The 21,526-nt window shown below is 42.5% G+C and overlaps 1 protein-coding gene across 1 annotated transcript; it reads left to right on the top strand.

The window, feature by feature from the left end:
- The first annotated feature begins 352 nt into the window (after window positions 1–352).
- Window positions 353–20,508, top strand: LOC123663301 (LIM domain kinase 1). The gene is made up of 17 exons (XM_045597990.1): window positions 353–362; window positions 3,383–3,473; window positions 5,628–5,742; window positions 6,622–6,752; window positions 8,674–8,799; window positions 9,163–9,249; window positions 10,138–10,267; window positions 10,421–10,749; window positions 11,249–11,360; window positions 11,829–12,083; window positions 15,135–15,272; window positions 15,937–16,038; window positions 16,212–16,310; window positions 16,432–16,586; window positions 16,758–16,911; window positions 18,090–18,245; window positions 19,283–20,508. The coding sequence occupies exons 1-17, from the start codon at window positions 353–355 to the stop codon at window positions 20,456–20,458; spliced, it is 3,366 nt and encodes a 1,121-aa protein (XP_045453946.1). The 3' UTR covers window positions 20,459–20,508.
- Window positions 20,509–21,526: the final 1,018 nt, after the last annotated feature.

Here is a 21,526-nt window from a genome sequence, read left to right as displayed (position 1 = left end):
TCTGATGATGGGATCCCAGAGAAATCGAGGGAACTTCTTGAAAATCCGCAATAACTTTTTATTAGGTGTACCGATTTTAATGATTTTTAATTTAATCGAAAGCCGATGTTTATCATGTGGTCACATTTAAATTTCATCGAGATCTGATAACTACTTTTTGAGTAATCTTTGATAATGCGTTGTTACTTGACTATTTTTTCGTCGATCTACGTTGTATTAGTCGTCGATGTTATTGAAGTCGGTTTTTTTTTCGCTTGCGAGCAAACACAAACAAAACTTCAATTAAGTAGCTATAGTTTAAGCAACAAAAATATCGGTGATTTTATTTACGTGACGTTAAATTAAAGCCAAAATGACTGCGAGTAATGTGTAAGTGTAGAATCGTTTACATTATCATTAGATATAGAAGTACAAAACCGAGATTGTGGTAGGTTTTAGAGTTAAAAGTAAGCTTGTTGCATTCTTATGCCTCTTACCTCAGTCTCTTATAGTATTGTGATATTAATAGTATCTGTTATTAATGTAATTAGTTCTACGGTTAGAACTTTAGAAGTTATAGCACAATACTTCTTGGACCTTTTGGCAATTTATATGACAGTATTTACAGAACATACTGTGATCTTTTTGAAATAATATTGCGTAATGTATGATATAAAAATGTTTATAAATTTTTATAGTATTATTTATATCAATAATAAATAACAGGAGACCGAAAATGATCCCAGAGGTACACCCAAAGTGTATTGTAGGTTCTATTAAAAACTTCTAAAGATAATTATGCAAAGAACCGTGTCCCGATTTGGGCCATGGTGCGTCCATTAATGAATACTAACGGATACTAATACTAACGGATAGTTTACGAGTACAATCACGGAAAAATAGTTTCATTGTTATTCGAAGTGGGCGTATGATTATAGGCAACCCAACATTGGTGACTTAATTGACGTTTATATATGTGAAGATTCTTTATCGATACTATCAAATCTTATAAACATGTCTCACATTTCTGTTGATGGAAGTTTTATTGGCTGTGTCAGATACCTTACATACCCTATGTACCAAATAATAGGTGCTGTGTGAGCGCAATAGCCTACGGTTCGAGCTCCATTTTTTGCAGGTACAATAGAAGGATTTTATTGAGTCTTTTCGTTCAATGATTTTGTCGGTTAGGACGTAAATGTAGTATTTTATTTTATTAATTTTATTATATTCACCACAAGGAGGTGCTCTGGTCGCAAAAAGATTTACAGTGCCCTGTAATATTTCACAGATTTTTTTTTATGCAATGATAGGCTTGCGTCTGACCACTATTTCACCTGATGAAAAATGAAAATACGGTCTAAGATGGAGCACGCTTACCTAGAAGTAACCTATTCACTCGTGACTTAAAGATCCCCAGGTTATAGTTTTCCAGAAACACAGACGCTGGTAGAGAGTTCCATTCTTTGGTCGTACGCATCAAGAATGGACTAGCGAATCACAGATAAATTATTGGCTATATTTTTACAAATGAATTCGATTTTTGCCACCCTAATATAAAGAATCTAAACTACTAATTACGATTCTAAAAACGATATATTCTCTCGATAGAGGCTATGAAATATCTAATGATATATAAGATACTTCGGTACTCGTCATGACTTAGAACCCGTCTATCCGGGACAAAGTTCTTTACACAGTTTTAAAATGAACCTTACAGTTCTATTCGTTATGTTTATCGTCAGATAGCAATTTCTGTTATTTTGTAATGTACCTATATAACATAGGTGCTATATCATCGTGTCCATAAACCCTGTTATATATTATTGATTAATTATTGTTTATTATACATATTCAATTTTGACAGATACTCATTTTAAAAGTTTTACTTAATAGTAAAATGGTAGAACTAACCCAAAAAAGGCAGACGTTATCGTAGACTGTTAGCCTATATACTTATACATGATAGTCATACATACGAGTTTTTTAGGCGCGTATCCAAGATTTTACTAAGATGAAGCCAATTTTTTATTGATTTGACAAGGGAGAATTTTGTGCAAGAATTTATTTATTGAAATGTATATCCATAAGGTCGGCTGTAATGATTGATGGAGGTTTTGTATCAGGAGATATTTTTGACGTGATAACGTCTTCTAAATCTTGTGGGTGTCGTAAGAGGCGACTAAGGGATAACAAGGTTCCACAACCATCTTGGAACTTAAGAAGCCGACCGATGGCGGGATAACCATCCAACTGCTGGCTTTTTGCTGGCCGAAGACGGGCAGCAGCGTCTTCGGTGCGACAAAGCCAGTACTGCGGTCACCAACCCGCCTGCCCAGCGTGGTGACTATGGGCAAAACACATCACACACACGTCCGAAAAAGTGTCACGTTTCGCCTGAGCCTGAGCTTGCAAACGAGAGCGTGGAACAAGCGATAGAGAGGCATGATCGGCAAACGTGTTGGCTTTAAACACATTTATCTCTCTTCTCGCGTGACGTTAGAGCTATTAGCTGTTCGAAATGATTCAGTGATAATAAATCAATTCAATTCATAAAAGTATGCAATTTTTCGTAAAAGTTTCTTTATGACATTATCACGTAAAACTATCGTCCGTGAACTGAATTTACAGACAACCAATTTTTTTTTTAAATAGCATTCTTAATTGTACTTTAAAAAAGTTCACAGTGGTGACTTAATTACTACCACTTATCTTTAAAAGAGATCTCTTTCAATCAACTCACGATCATGAGAAATGAAGTTTCCGCGGGGCATACTGCAAGAGAGAAGAAAACAATTGTAATTTTACTATTAATAGCAAATTCATTGTACAAGACATAACAAAGTTTGGTTGTAAATTAAATGTAATTGTCTCTCTAGATGCTATTATCTACTTCTTACTTCGAAATATTAGGTGTGTCTTTAAGCAATAGAATTTATTCATCATATTTTCATTTTTTTCATCATTATCATTTCGTTGGAATACAAAATCAATTCACTTCAGCCTATCGCAGTCCACTGCTGGACATAGGCCTCCACAAGTTCGCGCTAAAAATGGCGTGAACGCTTCATGTGTTTTGCCCATAGTCACCACGCTCGGCTGGCTTTGTCGAAGACGCTGCTGCCCGTCTTCGGCCTGTGTATTTGAAAGCCAGCAGTTGTTAAGCTTTTTTAAGTTCCAAGGTGGTAGTGGAAATGTGTTATCCCTTAGTCGCCTCTTACGACACCCACGGGATGAGGGGTAGGTATATTATTTAAAGCCGTAACCACACAAGTTATGTCTTAAATGAGAACGATTTGAATTAGTTTGAATCACGCGTTACATGATCATCATTTGAAATTCCAAATAAAGTTATTTTAAAACTGGATATATTTTCTACATGTTTAAAACTATTTGTTTGCAGAAATCATCTGTTGTGGGTATTGTTTGAACGACATCGGCGATGAGGACTACGTGTCGGCGCTCGGACAAGAGTGGCATAAGGACTGCTTTAGGTGAGAAACGATTTTATTGTGGGTTACGTGACATTTTATTTTTAAAAAGTGGCAGAATGGTCAGACAGATCCATCAGACAGTGGTTTCTGTTGCTCAATGACACTTGCATGTTATACCGCGTTCACATTTAGCCATTTCCGTTGCCGCTTGCTTTGTCGTATATATCCATGTACATTCCCCAAATATTACTGTGGAGACGTCAACGGAAATGAGTGTTTACATTGCCGCCTCACATGTGTTTCCAGTGGGACTATGGGCAATGGGTAACGTGGAAAGTATCGCGGCGTCAGCGCTCTACGTTATGAATTTAGTTAATAATTTAAATTGTTAAAAAAAACGTATAACATAGACGTTCGCTTGCGACTCAACGAGAGAGCTACATGTAGTAGACACACGTCGCCGCTCGCATTGCCACTTGCATTGCCGCGCTTTGATGCCCGAAAGAAAAACCGTCATATGGATGATGGCCGGGCAATGCGGACGGCAACGTCAATGGAAATGACCCGCTTACATTATTGCGTTATTGGTTTTCCCAATTTATTGCTCATGTCCCTGCTCGTTGCCGCGGCAATGGGGTGAATTTATATGCGGTATTAGAATCGTTGCGGGTCCACTAGGGAAAATATGTTAGATCGCTTTCATTAATGAATGCTTGTGCCAAACAAGTCTGTATTAAATCATAAGTTTTTTGGCTTTCCGAGATCTAGCGCCAGACAAATCCTGCCAGACCAGCTAGTTAAATAACGTCTAGTCTAGTCTAATAGTGTCTGGCTCGAAGTGGGTTAGAGTAATGTCCTGTGCAAATACGAAATGAGGTCAATGAACGTTGATACTCTTTATTTCCCGTCTTAAAAAGATCGATCTTGTAGACGCTTATGGATTACACGATTAACTCAACACTAAACGTTCCGCGTTATTTCGCTCTAACGTGCTTGTGATACACATGAATTTTTATCCGGCTTCAAAATAGAGAAGAGGTTCTCAATTCAACTGTATTTTGTTTGTGTTAACTCATAACTTTTTACTGGATGTACCAATTATGATTATTCTTTTTTAATCGAAAGCCGGTGCCTGTCATGTGGTCTCATTTAAATTTGATGTAGATTTGACGAGTACTTTTTGAGTTACTTCTACTAATGCATATTTACTTGACTATTGCTTCGTCTACCTACGTTGTATTTCTGGTCGATGTAATTGAAGTCGGTTTTATTTTTCGTTTACAAGCAAACAAAATTATCGGTCTAAGATCCGAAGCTAAGTCGATCTTCACCGAGCTGATAATAGAATGAAACATACTTTACAATAAAGTTAGTATATTTGATAATATATTAAAAATGTGTTGCCTAAAATAATCCTGAACTGACTGAATCCTGAATTAATTATTTTTTAAAAAATATTTTTTAATTGAAAATTGCAATATCAAAATAAGAATTTTTTTGAATAAGATTTTTTTTTAATTTTTACTGGATTTTAATTTTAAGGGAAAGCAATTTTGCTTTATTAATGAAAGTTTAATATGAACTTATGACTGTTGAGATTTTATGGTTTTATGGTGTATGAAGAGTTGGTGAAATTTTTTTTGATTGTAGTTTACATGTGTGTATGTCACAAGTTTTTTTCTACTTAAAGACGAATTCTTACGCGTATTGTGAAAAAAAGCTACGAAGTTGTAAGATAAATACAATGAGAGAATATATAAAGTAATTAGTCTGTAACAAGAGGCAGGCTTTTCATTGAGGTAGAATATAGCAATAAAAAATCTCAGCCACAACAAATATAACTGAATATTACTGGTCTCAGAGCTCGAATGAAGAGTTGTAGGTGGGGTCAGCAATGATATTTTGATGCTACCCTAACCATCTTTTGGTTACAATATTTAAGTATTATATGTACTATCGCATTAGGTAATAAGCCTGTAATGGTAGTATATTTTTGGAAACAAATAAATAAATAAATCTTGCTGGTTACTATTTTTAAGAGTGAAGCTACCTCAGATTCGGAATGGAGATTAACAAAGAAGAAAAGGCAAGAAACTCCACACTTACTTTTTTTAAAATAATATAATATTATTTAAAAGCCAGTGTTTGACAAAAAAAGGAATAATTCAAGTATCTAGAGAACAATCACAAGAATTTAAATAACTCTCTCTCCAGGTGCTCAGAATGCGACGACCAGCTGACGACGTGGTACTTCGAGAAGAGTGGTATGCTGTTCTGTCAAACAGACTACTGGGCGAGATATGGCGATAACTGTCAGCAATGTGGTCAGGTAAGTGTCTCCACACTATCGTGACATCGGCTAAATCATTCGCGGTATTTTGTATTGTTGGAAATTAGAATGGATGAATTAATGAAATAATATTTCATTTTATAATGTAATCAAAAATCCATAACTGCACGCCTCCACGCACTTCTTTCAAACTATTATTTGCACCTTATACCTAGCAGCGTGATCGACCATACAACGGTAATAAGTTCGATTAGTTAATTTGGTTCGACAGATGGCTCTGATTCTATATTATTATAATAGGCACGTAATAATTTTTATTGTGAAAAATTGAAGAATTTTTCAGTCTCCATATTCAATAGGTTTCTTAGCTAATAGTTTCCTGACATAATGAAAAAAAAGCAGCTTATTTCGTCTAGTGGTTCTCGCGTTATTTTGCTATATCCGTACATCAAAAATGTTGATGTCCAACGTAATATTATTTTAACCGATTATTTTTACTATAATAGTATTCAAACAAGACTTCGAATGATATTTAATTTATAGTTTGATTAGTTAAGACTGGGGGCTTCCCGTATGTTTCATTTTGTGAGAGTAACGCACAGCCAGAGGCAAGTATTTAAGTTTTTAATATATAAAATTAATAATTTATTGTAATATATTAAATTAATATTATAATCATAATTTTAAAAGTAATGTGGGGTAATTAAATGTCGATTATAAACAAGTTGCAGTCACTGTCTTTGTCAACGTGAAAATGAAGATGACCAATCTGATGCCCATTCCAATTTTTGGGCGGATCTTCTAAAAACGGTTTAAATGGTTTTTATTTCGAATGGAAATCCTCATCGAATCAGTTTAGTAGAAATTAGTGGAAACAGAGAGACAGACTCCTGTGTACTATGTGTCGTTCATTGTCAGGTAATAACTGGGCCTGTGATGGCGGCGGGCGAGCACCGCTTCCACCCGGAGTGTTTTTCGTGCGAAGCATGTGGCGCTCCACTGGAGGACACGGAGCCCTACGCACTGCTCGAACGCTCCAAGCTCTACTGGTGAGTGATATCATATAAGCATGGAATATTAATGTATGAGTGTTAAGTTTAGCATATCTTTTTTATAAAAGTATAGGTAATTGTACTGTTATATATACTTATTGTATGCTACGAAACGCACGTCGCGCACGTTGATCATCCTCGCTTAAGAGCCATTTCACAATTTTACGCTCTGCAAGTTTAGGTAAATTTGGTCGCATCGCGCGAGTCGTAGGAGCCGCGCGATCTTTGTGCTAGTAAGTATAGTGTGACAACCAAAAGACCATCTTGATCATATTCATTTAGTTTTAGAAAATAAATGTAATAAAACTATTTGTTACACTCATACAAAATTTTCTGTGGTCATATTTTTTAATAAAAGAATTTGTTGGGTTAAACTTCGTAAAATTTTTGTTTCTTCTTAATTAATTGCTTAGCTAATAATTTGCCCTTACGTGTATCATTGGATAAACTGTTTCTAAGTTTGGTTTTGATTAAATAAACTTCGCTGAATGCTCATTCATAATCTGCACTGTAATGGGGAAAAAATAACAAATTTAAAGCAAATTGAGCCAGTGTTTTATAACTTTCAAACTGTTTTTTATTTCAAAATGTGTTTTTTTTTTCAAGTCGCAATTATTACCGAAAGAGAAAATATCTATATTATATATATTAGTTTTGTCAGAAAGCAAACAAATACAGCTCTTATATGATTATTCAAAGAGACTTCATTCAAGTAAAAGATCTAGGCACGCGTTAGGTAGTTGGGGTAGTTCTCCTAAATTCATGCTTGCCGGTGGATGGCGTTTTTTAATTATGAAATGCTTCCAGGTAATAGGAATATAAAAATCGTATGAGTACGATTAAAATCGTACATCTGGCAGTCCTGGTGGTAATATATACCTACTATCTTTTTATTATTTAACATAAAATGTATTAAAAATGATTACATGTTTTAATTTTTTTTTTTTTTTTGTATTCCTTAATGATATGAGTTTACTTTGATGAAGATAGTTCGTTAAAATTTCTTAGTTTTCTAAGAAAAATATCGCTTTTAAAATTGTACTTATTTGGAAAATATTCGTAACTTTAAATTTTTTTTATCGATTAATAGAGATACAAATGGAATAAAAATCTGTGATAGTCCTCAACAAAATTATATTCCACATATTACGATATTTTTTTAAAATGGTTGCAACGTTGAGCTTATTGAAAAGTAGGATTTCAAAGTATACATTACGACCGTTTACCCAGGGAGGAGGCTGATGAAAAGGTTAATAATTTTATACACATAATATAAATCTAAATTCTGATCTGACTATCGACTACAACAAAGGTTGCTCTATTATATTTCAAGAATATAAATTACATTATTGCATCCAACATTGAGATTAACGACGTCAAAATATTACATTTTCGCGGATTGTTACTGATTTTTGTGAAATGGCTCTTAAAGCTGAAATATAGGACCTTCTAACGATTCTGAATAATGTGACTGACCATCTTCAGGCCCGATAGTTACGAGGTCGTCTGTACGCGATTTGGCGCCGCGTAGTCATTGAGCGTTCTAGTTTCGCGTTGAGCACGCATTTTATTTGCTCCTCATTTTTTTTCGTCTGTATTCCGTGTCGATTAGCACGATTTACGGTACTTTGTAGAAATAACAATGAATATAATGAGATAATATTTTATAGCTGACCCGGCAAACGTTGTTCTGCCATATAAATAGGAACATCATCATCACCTAGGTGTATCCGACATACCAAATGAGAAAAAAAGTATGAAATTAGTCAAGTTGTTTCGGAGGAGTTCGGTAACGAATACTGTGACCTGAGATTTTTTAATATTAGATTTAATTAATATGTCCTAATCTGTACGTAAGTCCATTTTCCGAGTTTTTCGTTAATTTCCCCGAGATTAAAGAATAACAATCAAAATGTAGCGGCGCGTGCTACGCGGAGCTGGCCCGGCGCGGCCGCCGCGACGCGCACGCCGTCCGCGTGCTGCGCGCGCCCCCGCACGCGCTGCGGCTCTCGCCCGGCGCCGCGGGCGCGCTCGTCGTCACCCAGTACGTACACCACGACGCCGGCCCGCCTGCCCGCTGCTGGCGACTAATATCAGTCTATATCTATTCTATCTATAATACTTTACAAGACTGAGACCGGCCGAAAACGAATGGTAACCGCTAATAGAAATCGAAGCGGCAGTTAAGTAGATAACAACAATGTAAAACCAAATTCACGGGAAAAGGCAGACTAACACTTCAAAACTTTTCTTAAAACATCACCCAAAGTCATCACCATCACCCTTGATTATGCTAACCCGAAAATAATAATATGTGCGAGTCAGTTTCTTATATAAAAATAGTAGTAAGTCGTAGTCGGAAGTCGGTCGGGTAGAGCGCAGTGCTTGAGGTGACGTGTGTCCGCAGTGGGCGTTGCGCAGATAAACTGCGAGACGCGGCGCGCGCGCTGCTGCGGGCCGCGCTGCGGGTGTGCCTGCATCTCGCCTGCCGGAGGTGCGCCCTTCCCACCCGGGACCTCCTCTAGACCTTCCTCTCGAACCCTCCTCCCCCCCTCCGACCTGCCCCTAAACCACCCTCTATTCTCTCATACACTAAACTAGTAATGTGGTTGTATTGCAGCTACATTGTACGACTCCAACCTCTACAGTCCAGCTTAACGGCGATTTTAAATAAAGTACATCCAAAACGTCACGATTGATAATCTTCATTACTTTCAATCTTATTTCTAAATTAACGAGTACGAAAATCCATAAAAACCTTGTCCTCTTCCAAATCATTCCTGCTTCCAACGTGTATGATCTTTGACGTATTAGATATTGAGAATAAAGTTTTCGTTGCCTGATTTTTAGTCTGATTTCTCTGCTCCTTCTCGCTTGTGCTCTATATAGAAAATATATAGTAATTTTGAGGATTTTCTTTGCTTTTCGAATTTTTCTTCGAGGTAGAAAATTGTTCTTCATTTTTCGTTTGAATGATTAATAACCTTGTGTTTGCATGTACCGCTCAATAGTTTAATCAACCTTTGGCAAAATGTGTTGAAATATTTTTTCAATATATCTAACCCTGGCCATCATTTTAACTCATCTAATAAAGTCACATACTCACCCCAAAGCTTCAAGACTCAATTAATGAGACTTGCTAGCAATGTTTAATTTATTATAATATTTTGTATAATATTCAGTAAGCACTTTTATTTTATTTTGCAACGCTTTCTGTGTCAAGGACTCGTGTATTTCGTTACACACCGCCAACATGTCTCTTTACGTTTTCTGTCTATGTTTTAAGCATGTTGTTGTTGTTTTTTTTTTATTAGTGCAATAATGTTTTAGGTAGTATTATATTAAAGTTTATCTTTTTTGAATTCTGTCATTTAAAATTTAGAATCGACCCAAGCGTCGGTATGCTGACACTGCACATCGGGGACAAAGTCTTGGAAGTTAACGGGACGCCGGTGCGGAACACACCTTTATCTGAAATTGAAAGAGTTTTGGCTAAACCAGAAATAATACAGGTAGGTTCTTCTTGAAAAAGTTTTCAGCCGAAATTAAGCTTAGATTCAAGAAGTAAAAGAATAGTGGAAGAGAAAAAAAACTTAAAAGTACCCAATACAAATATTTGTGGATGGACACTTTTGTATATTAAGGTTTTACTTTCTTCTTTTTAGTTAACAATCGAACACAATCCAGACACAATAAACGCTAAACGTGGTACTTCAGATACAGAAAAAAACTTGGTAGACGACAGGCTTAAAATGGAAAAAGAACCTCCTGTCGAAAAGAAAATATTCAAAGAAGACTTAAAATTAAACATTCCCAAATTACATTCCAATGAGGGGAAGAGTAACGAAGACATCAGAGTGAGAAGAGAAAGACTGTTTAAGAGAAAAGGGGAAGACGGGGGGAAAGTTAGAGTGATTAAAAAGAGACAGGTCCCTTCCTCCCCTCTGCTAGGAGATAAGGAAAAGAGTAGTAGCATGTCGAAATTATTAGATGTGTAAGTATCTCTTGCTTATTGTTTTCTTATGTTTACGCGAATTTCACTCATTGTAATGAAACAACTTTTAAGATTTTAGATGCCCAACATTTCGGATACTTTACAGCAACCGTGGTCACGGGAGGATATGACATTACTCTTTGCTTACTACGAAATTTAAAAAGAAAACAATATAAGTGTACTGTACTGTACTGATAATCTCTAACTGATGTTCTACGAAAGAAAATAATAAATAAAAGAAATAATAAGTCCCAGATGATAGAATCTTAACACCAAGTTATTTAAATTCATGTAAACAAAAAAAGTCTCAAAATTTTCCAAATTGAGGAGGTTTTGTCGGTTTCTTTTACTCTTCATAGCTAAGGGAGACAATTTTTAAAAATAAATTTAGTACTTGAAATCTCATATTTCTTTACATTCTCTGCTGATCAATCAATCAAGTATCTCTGGTTCAAATCTCACTACCATTTCTTTAATTTATGTATCTGTCATCAAATAGAGTGGAGGGAGACGAGGTTGATGGTGTACTGGGAGATCTCAGCAGAGCAAGATCATTTCGAACGGAGACAGCGTCCGGACAGAAAGTTTTTCGTGCCTCTGATCTTTTGCAGGTTAGCGTTATCTGATTGTTTTTTGTTTGCAGAAGTACTACGTTTAAAAGTATTTACTATTTACGAATACGTATAGATATTTTCAGATATTCAATTAAATAAAATCTTATATAAAAGCATTAAACGTATCAATTATAACTGTATTAAATAAAATAGATCCTAAAAGGGAACCTTGTGGGAGATCATGATATAAGACCTCAACTAATTTAAAAAGGACTCGTCATCTCATTTCTTGGCGTGAGATGTGATGGTTTAATCTATCAAAAGCCTAAATGAAATCGATAGATATCGTATCCATCATTTGTTGATTCTATCAATGTGGAAAGGTCTTCTATCAATATAATTAGATTATTGGAAGTTGATCTATTCTTTGTTAACAATACTGGTGCACTGATATAACGTTTTTAATTTATGGATATATTTAGGCAAATGTACGCTTACTATAAATTGTAATTTTTCCGATCGTAGGGAGAGTTGCTCGGCATGGGGTTCTTCGGGCAGGTGTACAAAGTGACGCACCGCGCCACGGGCGAGGTGATGGTGCTGAAGCAGCTGTACCGCGTGGACGAGGAGGCGCAGCGGAACTTCCTCAAGGAGGTGGCCGTGCTGCGCTCGCTGAGGCACCGCAACGTGCTCCGCTTCGTGGGCGTGCTCTACCGGGACCGGCGCCTGCACCTGGTCACCGAGTACGTGGCCGGCGGCACGCTGCACGCGCTGCTGCAGGTGGGTGTGAGTGTGAGTGTGACACCGTGCTCTACCGGGCCCGGCGCCTCCACCTGGCCACGGAGTGCGTGGCCGGCGGCACGCTGCACGCGCTGCTGCAGGTGGGAGTGGGTGTGAGTGTGAGTGTGAGTGTAAGTGTAAGTGTGAGTGTGACACCGTGCTCTACCGGGACCGGCGCCTGCACCTGGTCACGGAGTACGTGGCCGGCGGCACGCTGCACGCGCTGCTGCAGGTGGGCGCGGGTGTGAGTGTGAGTGTGACAGTGGCACCGTGCTCTACCGGGACCGGCGCCTCCACCTGGCCACGGAGTGCGTGGCCGGCGGCACGCTGCACGCGCTGCTGCAGGTGGGCGCGGGTGTGAGTGTGAGTGTGACAGTGGCACCGTGCTCTACCGGGACCGGCGCCTCCACCTGGCCACGGAGTGCGTGGCCGGCGGCACGCTGCACGCGCTGCTGCAGGTGGGCGCGGGTGTGAGTGTGAGTGTGACAGTGGCACCGTGCTCTACCGGGACCGGCGCCTCCACCTGGCCACGGAGTGCGTGGCCGGCGGCACGCTGCACGCGCTGCTGCAGGTGGGAGTGGGTGTGAGTGTGAGTGTGAGTGTAAGTGTAAGTGTAAGTGTGAGTGTGACACCGTGCTCTACCGGGACCGGCGCCTGCACCTGGTCACGGAGTACGTGGCCGGCGGCACGCTGCACGCGCTGCTGCAGGTGGGCGCGGGTGTGAGTGTGAGTGTGACAGTGGCACCGTGCTCTACCGGGCCCGGCGCCTCCACCTGGCCACGGAGTGCGTGGCCGGCGGCACGCTGCACGCGCTGCTGCAGGTGGGCGCGGGTGTGAGTGTGAGTGTGACAGTGGCACCGTGCTCTACCGGGACCGGCGCCTCCACCTGGCCACGGAGTGCGTGGCCGGCGGCACGCTGCACGCGCTGCTGCAGGTGGGAGTGGGTGTGAGTGTGAGTGTGAGTGTAAGTGTAAGTGTAAGTGTGAGTGTGACACCGTGCTCTACCGGGACCGGCGCCTGCACCTGGTCACGGAGTACGTGGCCGGCGGCACGCTGCACGCGCTGCTGCAGGTGGGAGTGGGTGTGAGTGTGAGTGTGAGTGTAAGTGTAAGTGTAAGTGTGAGTGTGACACCGTGCTCTACCGGGACCGGCGCCTGCACCTGGTCACGGAGTACGTGGCCGGCGGCACGCTGCACGCGCTGCTGCAGGTGGGCGCGGGTGTGAGTGTGAGTGTGACAGTGGCACCGTGCTCTACCGGGCCCGGCGCCTCCACCTGGCCACGGAGTGCGTGGCCGGCGGCACGCTGCACGCGCTGCTGCAGGTGGGCGCGGGTGTGAGTGTGAGTGTGACAGTGGCACCGTGCTCTACCGGGACCGGCGCCTCCACCTGGCCACGGAGTACGTGGCCGGCGGCACGCTGCGCGCGCTGCTTCAGGTGGGCGCGGGTGTGGGTGTGAGTGTGACAGTGGCACCGTGCTCTACCGGGGCCGGCTCCACCTGTCACGGAGTACGTGGCCGGCGGCACGCTGCGCGCGCTGCTTCAGGTGGGCGCGGGTGTGGGTGTGAGTGTGACAGTGGCACCGTGCTCTACCGGGGCCGGCTCCACCTGTCACGGAGTACGTGGCCGGCGGCACGCTGCGCGCGCTGCTTCAGGTGGGCGCGGGTGTGGGTGTGAGTGTGACAGTGGCACCGTGCTCTACCGGGGCCGGCTCCACCTGTCACGGAGTACGTGGCCGGCGGCACGCTGCGCGCGCTGCTTCAGGTGGGCGCGGGTGTGGGTGTGAGTGTGACAGTGGCACCGTGCTCTACCGGGGCCGGCTCCACCTGTCACGGAGTACGTGGCCGGCGGCACGCTGCGCGCGCTGCTTCAGGTGGGCGCGGGTGTGGGTGTGAGTGTGACAGTGGCACCGTGCTCTACCGGGGCCGGCTCCACCTGTCACGGAGTACGTGGCCGGCGGCACGCTGCGCGCGCTGCTTCAGGTGGGCGCGGGTGTGGGTGTGAGTGTGACAGTGGCACCGTGCTCTACCGGGGCCGGCTCCACCTGTCACGGAGTACGTGGCCGGCGGCACGCTGCGCGCGCTGCTTCAGGTGGGCGCGGGTGTGGGTGTGAGTGTGACAGTGGCACCGTGCTCTACCGGGGCCGGCTCCACCTGTCACGGAGTACGTGGCCGGCGGCACGCTGCGCGCGCTGCTTCAGGTGGGCGCGGGTGTGGGTGTGAGTGTGACAGTGGCACCGTGCTCTACCGGGGCCGGCTCCACCTGTCACGGAGTACGTGGCCGGCGGCACGCTGCGCGCGCTGCTTCAGGTGGGCGCGGGTGTGGGTGTGAGTGTGACAGTGGCACCGTGCTCTACCGGGGCCGGCTCCACCTGTCACGGAGTACGTGGCCGGCGGCACGCTGCGCGCGCTGCTTCAGGTGGGCGCGGGTGTGGGTGTGAGTGTGACAGTGGCACCGTGCTCTACCGGGGCCGGCTCCACCTGTCACGGAGTACGTGGCCGGCGGCACGCTGCGCGCGCTGCTTCAGGTGGGCGCGGGTGTGGGTGTGAGTGTGACAGTGGCACCGTGCTCTACCGGGGCCGGCTCCACCTGTCACGGAGTACGTGGCCGGCGGCACGCTGCGCGCGCTGCTTCAGGTGGGCGCGGGTGTGGGTGTGAGTGTGACAGTGGCACCGTGCTCTACCGGGGCCGGCTCCACCTGTCACGGAGTACGTGGCCGGCGGCACGCTGCGCGCGCTGCTTCAGGTGGGCGCGGGTGTGGGTGTGAGTGTGACAGTGGCACCGTGCTCTACCGGGGCCGGCTCCACCTGTCACGGAGTACGTGGCCGGCGGCACGCTGCGCGCGCTGCTTCAGGTGGGCGCGGGTGTGGGTGTGAGTGTGACAGTGGCACCGTGCTCTACCGGGGCCGGCTCCACCTGTCACGGAGTACGTGGCCGGCGGCACGCTCTGCTGCAGGCGGGTGTGGGTGTGGGTGTGAGTGTGAGTGTAAGTGTGAGTGTGCCACCGTGCTCTACCTCACTAGTGGTCCCGCTAACGCCAGTCCCTGCCCGCAGGACGGCTCGCGCGCGCTGGGCTGGGGCACGCGCGCGCGCCTGGCGCGGGGCGTGGCGGCGGGCGTGGGCTACCTGCACCGGAGGAGCGTCATCCACCGCGACCTCAACTCGCACAACTGCCTCATCAGGCCCGGCGAGGTGACAGCTCGACTATATCTGACTTTTCACTTTATTATAGCTTCGCTTCCGAGACTCATAATTTGCATGTTATGGGTTTTATTGACTTCTTTAAATAAAAAACAGTTTCATTCAAGAATAAGTTTAATAAGTTAAATAAGTTAAGTAAGTTAAGTTTCTTCATTGCTAATTGTTTACTAGAGTAATTTAGTTGTTGATATTATTTTGATTCCAATTTGTTACTTTCATACAGTTATTGACGTGTATTTGAGAAGCTTTTTATATATAAAATTGTCAAATAATTATATTTCTTTTTAAAAATCTATATCAATTTATCTAATTCTGTATTAAATCTAATCTAATTCAATAATTAAATCTGATCTAATTCAATAATTAAATCTAATTTTTGCTGTTTTTTTTTATGTATATTTTTATTTCATATTTGCTATTTGATTATTGCATGTTGTGATTACCTTTAAAAAGAAATACAATTAAACTTCTTTTGATTAATTGTGTAAAATAATTCTTTTGTTATTATTGTTGTAATTTCTGTTGGTAATCCTAATAAATAAATAAATAATTGTAAATTTCCGCCATTAATCAGAGGCTCTTATAATGAGTGTTTTTTTTTTCAAAATTTTCTCATATCGATAATTATAATTGATGTGGTTTATTATTGTTGAAGGAATTAACGGTAGTAGTAGCGGACTTCGGCTTAGCGCGTATCGTACAGAGAACCGCGAGTAATTCCTTGCCCAACGCTTCTCTTCGCCGAAAACGATACACTGCAAGTATTACATATGAATGACAATCAAAACACAATCATTTACACACGCTACGCACACACACATATACACATCTATCTTAACATCTAATCCTATCTGGAACCTAACTTTTGGTTTTGATAGAATTATTTATAAATGTTTAGTTTATACTTAAAAAGGATTTTTTTATCGATAGGTTGTTGGCAATCCGTATTGGATGGCACCGGAGATGATGAACGGAAAAGTGTACGACGAGAAGGTTGACGTGTTCTCTTTTGGCATCATACTTTGTGAGGTAAATATGGCTATCAAAGGTATTATTATCTGTTAATATCAGATTAATTTTGTTTTGTTTCCTTTTCTGTAGGGATTTCATTAGTTCGTGTGAAGGACTTAATCGTGGCTATTTTCCGCAGATAATAGGGCGTGTGTCAGCGGACCCGGACTACATGCCGCGGCGCGGGGATTTCGGGCTCAACGAGCGCGCCTTCCAGGAGGCCTTCTGCGCGACCTGCCCCGAGCCCTTCTACCGCCTCGCCTTCCTCGCCTGCGACCTCGACCCCGACGCCAGGTGCCACCTCACACAACATTTATACGCACTCGCATATGTACACGTACACACACACACTCACCCGTCCCGATACCGCCGCCCTGACGCCCCCGCCCTTGCACACGCACCCGCATATGTACACGTACACGCACACCCGTGCCCATACCGCCGCCCTGACGCCCCCCCCCGCAGGCCGCCCTTCGACGTGATGGAGCTGTGGCTGGAGGCGCTGGAGGCGCAGCTGGCGCGGGGTGCGGAGCCGCGCGCGCTGCTGGCCGACATCCGGCGGTACGCGGCCGGCCGCCGGCGCGCCGACCCGCCCGCCCTGCCCGACCTGCCCCACGAGGTGTGTATGGATATCTTTAAGAGGTGTGTATGGATATCTTTAAGAGGTGTGTATGGATATCTTTAAGAGGTGTGTATGGATATCTTTAAGAGGTGTGTATGGATATCTTTAAGAGGTGTGTATATCTTTTATCGACTCCGAAAAATAGGTACCGTATCCTTTGCGGTACCTCTTAATTTGAACTGTGTTCCTTACCGATTTCGAGACTATTTAACCGACTTCCGAAAAAGGAGGAGGTTCTCAATTCGATTGTATTTTTTTTTTATGTGTGTTATATCAGAACTTTTGACTGTGTGGACTGATTTCGACAATTTTTTTTTTTTAATTGAAAGGTGGTGTGTCTCAATTGGTTCTATTTAAATTTATTTGAGGTTTAACAACTACTTTTTGAGTTATATCTAATAATGTGTTTTTACTTGACGCTTTTTTCATCGACCTACGTTGTATTATACCGCATAACTTTCTACTGGATGTACCGATTTTGATGATTTTTTTTTTGTTAGAAAGGAGATATCCCTAGTTTGGTACCATGATCAGAAATCCAGGATCTGGTCATGGAATCCCAGAGAAATCGAGGGAAATTCTCGAAAATCCGCATTATTTTTTTACTGGGTGTACCGATTTTAATAATTTTTAATTTAATCGAAAGCTGATGTTTGTCATGTGGTCACATATAAATTTTATCGAGATCTGATAACTACTTTTTGAGTAATCTTTGATAACGCGTAGTTACTTGACTATTTTTTCGTCTCCCTACGTTACTCGTCGATGTAATTGAAGTCGGTTTTTTTTTTTCGTTTGCGAGCAAACACAATTATTCTTAGTTCGTTCCATAGCTTAATTGGCTAGAGCGCCGACACGGTCAGTCGGAGACGCGGGTTTTTTTTTTAATTTAAATTTTAACATCCATAGGCTCTTGAGTGCCCATGCCTTTTTTTATTTAAATTTTAATTTTCAAGTATTGAGGCGTATTATTTTCAACATTGCATTCGAATTACGAACTAAAGCTTATTTTCTCTATTTCGATGGTGAGTCCAAAACAGACCGTGAGAGATATATATAATTATATAGTAAGGAGACGCGGGTTCGAATCCCGCTGGAGCGGTCAATTTTTGATATGATATTCAAAAATGTTTACAATTATTCTTATGTAATAACTCGGCGGTTGTCGCTCGCAGAGCCCGCGCGCGGCGCCGTGCCGGCTGGGCAAGTGCGTGTCGGCGGGCGCGCTGGCGGGCCCGCGCGCCGCCGCGCCGCGCCTCAGCCGCAGCGCGCTGGCGCTGGCGCCGGGCTACATCGTGCGCGCGCGCGGCGACCGCCTCGACGTCACCAAGGTCGTCCTCCGCACCCAGCCTCATCATTACAGCCTATACAGTCCACTGCTGGACATAGGCCTCCACAAGTTTACGCCAAAAATAGCGTGAACTCATGTGTTTTGCCCATAGTCACCACGCTGGGCAGGCGGGTCGGTGACCGCAGTACTGGCTTTGTCGCACCGAAGACGCTGCTGCCCGTCTTCGGCCTGTGTATTTCAAAGCCAGCAGTTGGATGGTTATCCCGCCATCGGTCGGCTTCTTAAGTTCCAAGGCGGTTGTGGAACCTTGTTATCCCTTAGTCGCCTCTTACGACACCCACGGGAAGAGAGGGGGTGGCTAAATTCTTTAGTGCCGAAGCCACACAGCACCCAGCCTACACTCGACAAAATCTCGATGTTATTGTAGATTCAAAATCAAAAATTCATTTTTAATACAGTTGCTCAAAAAGTGGCGTATTGAAGGAACGTACAGCGTTCGGGATGTGGGCTATTACATACTCGTTGCTTTTTTTTACCTTTTCCGAACTCGTGCGTTCTCTTTCCCAACTGTCAAAATAATGTCTATTAAAAAGAAAAACCAACCATGAAGTTTTTACTAAAAAATTCATAGAAGTTTTTATGATTCATGCAAATACGTATATTTCTAAAAAGAAGCTACTAATTTGTTTCAATATCAGATTTAATGATTTGATTGAATGAGTTTGGTTAGGTTTTATTTCATTTAATCTCATTAAATTTCATTTTCATTTCATATCAATTAAAAACTTCTACTGAAGATAGTTCCCTTTGCCTACCAGAATGGGTGAAGAAAAAAAAATTCTACGGTTGGCGCCATTTTTCAGAAATTTTCTTTTTATTATATTAAAAAAAAATATTCATTTTACAAATTAGACAAATTATTAGGTTTAATTAGTTCATTATAGTCAAAAGCGAAACTACCCCCGGTTTCGGAATTTAGGCCCTGCAGAGAAAAATCGACAAAAAAACTCCTCAATTACTCCTTCAGACAATATTTTATTATTAAATTACTAAAAAAATTGCACGACTTACTTCCAGGTGGACGACATATCCGAGTGGCTGGAACCGCCACCGCTCAAGCGAAGTAGTCCCGACGCAAACCTTAACGATCTTCTCGCCGACCATAAAACGAGAAAATTGCACGAGGACACCCACCTGCCGTGTTTCCTCCGCAACCAGTCCGTCGAGGGTCTGGAGACCAGCTCCAAACACGAGACGGACACCGGCTTCCCTTTCTGTCGACATCAGAGCTTTCCCGGACACTGCGAGGATCGAGACGATTCCGATTCGTCGGATGATGACTCGTTCGTGGACTCAACGGAGTCGAAAATAAGCCTCGTGGATATCGTCAGAAAGGGGGGAAATCTTCTATCACAGAAAGCGAGTTACGACGTCACCGACGTCACTCTGAGACACAAAGAGAGAAACATAGACAGAGAGGACTGCAAAAGGTTCAACATCGACTACTTAACGAAGACGCCCTCAATGACCAAAGCCGTCGAAAATATTTCGAAATGTTCAGACGCGCCCAAACCTGCGGAAAAGACTACGTTTTTTGCAAAGAAAATCTTATCACCCAAACTCAGCAGGCTGTTCAAACCCAACTCTGCCGAGGTGGTGAGGAAGCAGGAGACGGATGAGTCCAAGGATGACAGATCTAGAAGTAAGTTTTTTATTCAGCGACCGACTTCCCCCGGTATCGCGAGGTCCACTCACCGGGTGAGGCCAGCTGAGGACGAAAAAAAACCGAATCTGAGCCAGGACGTCCTCAAGAGCGATCTAAAGCTAGCTAGCATGGGAAAACCGATGACGCCAATATTTAGGCGACACTTGACCTCCGAAAAGGCAGATGTCATCGGTAGGTTCAGCTACCGAGACCGCAGGTACGAGCCAAAGACACAGGATAAATTTAACGGCGATCGGAGTAGGCTGAAAACCAACCCAGTGGAGAAGAAGCTGACTCAGATGAATCGCAACTCACAGAGCAATGTACCCGCGCTGGCACCGCTCGTCGAGAAGAGAGATAAGATGAGCATCGACAAAGGAAAAGTTCGAGACGTCAAGGATACACCGAAACGTCGTGAGATCGGCATATCTCGCAGTAATTACGTGAAGCTGGCCAACTTGAGGATAAGCAAGGAGCTGGGGCAGACGGTCAAGGATAAGTCTAAGGTAGAGGCGGACGAAAATTCACCTCTCGAAAGGGCCATATAGTTAATAGTTTATTTAGCCATATTGCAATATATGCTAATTATCAAACGGAACACGAGAGCTTAATTTGTTATAAACACACGACAATATGTTGACTACTGTTGTAAGTAAACCACAATTCTTGCGAGAATTAGCCTTAATTGCAATATGTCGGTGCAGTTCCAGTGGTTAACTTGACGTCGAAATAATTTATTAGATACTGTCGCTTTGTAATCTGTTATTTAATATAAATAGTGTCTTAGTAACGTCCTCTTTGCCTTTATTACATTTTTACGTGTTATTGCACAATATTAATTAAAATCTTAAGTTAGTCACTGGTGACGCACCAATATTAGCGATAGAGTCCAAGACAAGAACTTTATCATAATTATAAAGAAATTAGGTTTTTGTCAACTGTCATATTAAATAAAATAATACGTTTTATAATTATATTGAAAGTCATTACAAAATTAAGATGGTCAAAAAAAAACTTAAAATTGATTAGTATAATATAATGACTTTCAATTAAGTCGTGTAGCGCGGTTGATTGCGCTAATGTCACATAGAATGGAGAAGACACGAAGGTGACTGAGGTGGTTGAGATAACTGTCTTAATTTAATTTTGAAAATAGTAAAAATATTTAGACTCATTATTAGAAGCAGCTTAAAATATATACTTAATATATACCATGACAGCTGACAGAGCCTGAACAAAAGTTCGGTACGGACTTAATCATTGTATTTACTCTTGCCAAGTTAAACAAAAACTAGATGATATACAAATGTTGAATTATTGTTATACAACGCTTTCGTACGCTTTTTAATATCGACATATGCCGAGCCATATTCAATTTAAAGCAATATAAGTATAATCAGATGCCAGTCTGCACAATATCAGTTTGTGCCAATTATACTGGCCCTTGAAACGGGATATACATGATTAGATCCGAAATTAGCGCTTTTAAATCGTTATTATTTGTAGCATAATGACGTCACGTCGTGATCCGCCATCACGTGTTTTCAAATGTCAAAATCTCGTTTATTATAGTATAAAATACGTTATACAACGCTTAATGTTGTATATTATTTATA

Source organism: Melitaea cinxia, chromosome 20 (assembly GCF_905220565.1).
Source record: "Melitaea cinxia chromosome 20, ilMelCinx1.1, whole genome shotgun sequence".
In the NCBI taxonomy this organism is placed as follows: Eukaryota; Metazoa; Arthropoda; class Insecta; order Lepidoptera; family Nymphalidae; genus Melitaea; species Melitaea cinxia.
The sequence above is the reverse complement of the archived record's forward strand: the minus strand, read 5'-3'. Positions and strand labels throughout refer to the sequence as shown.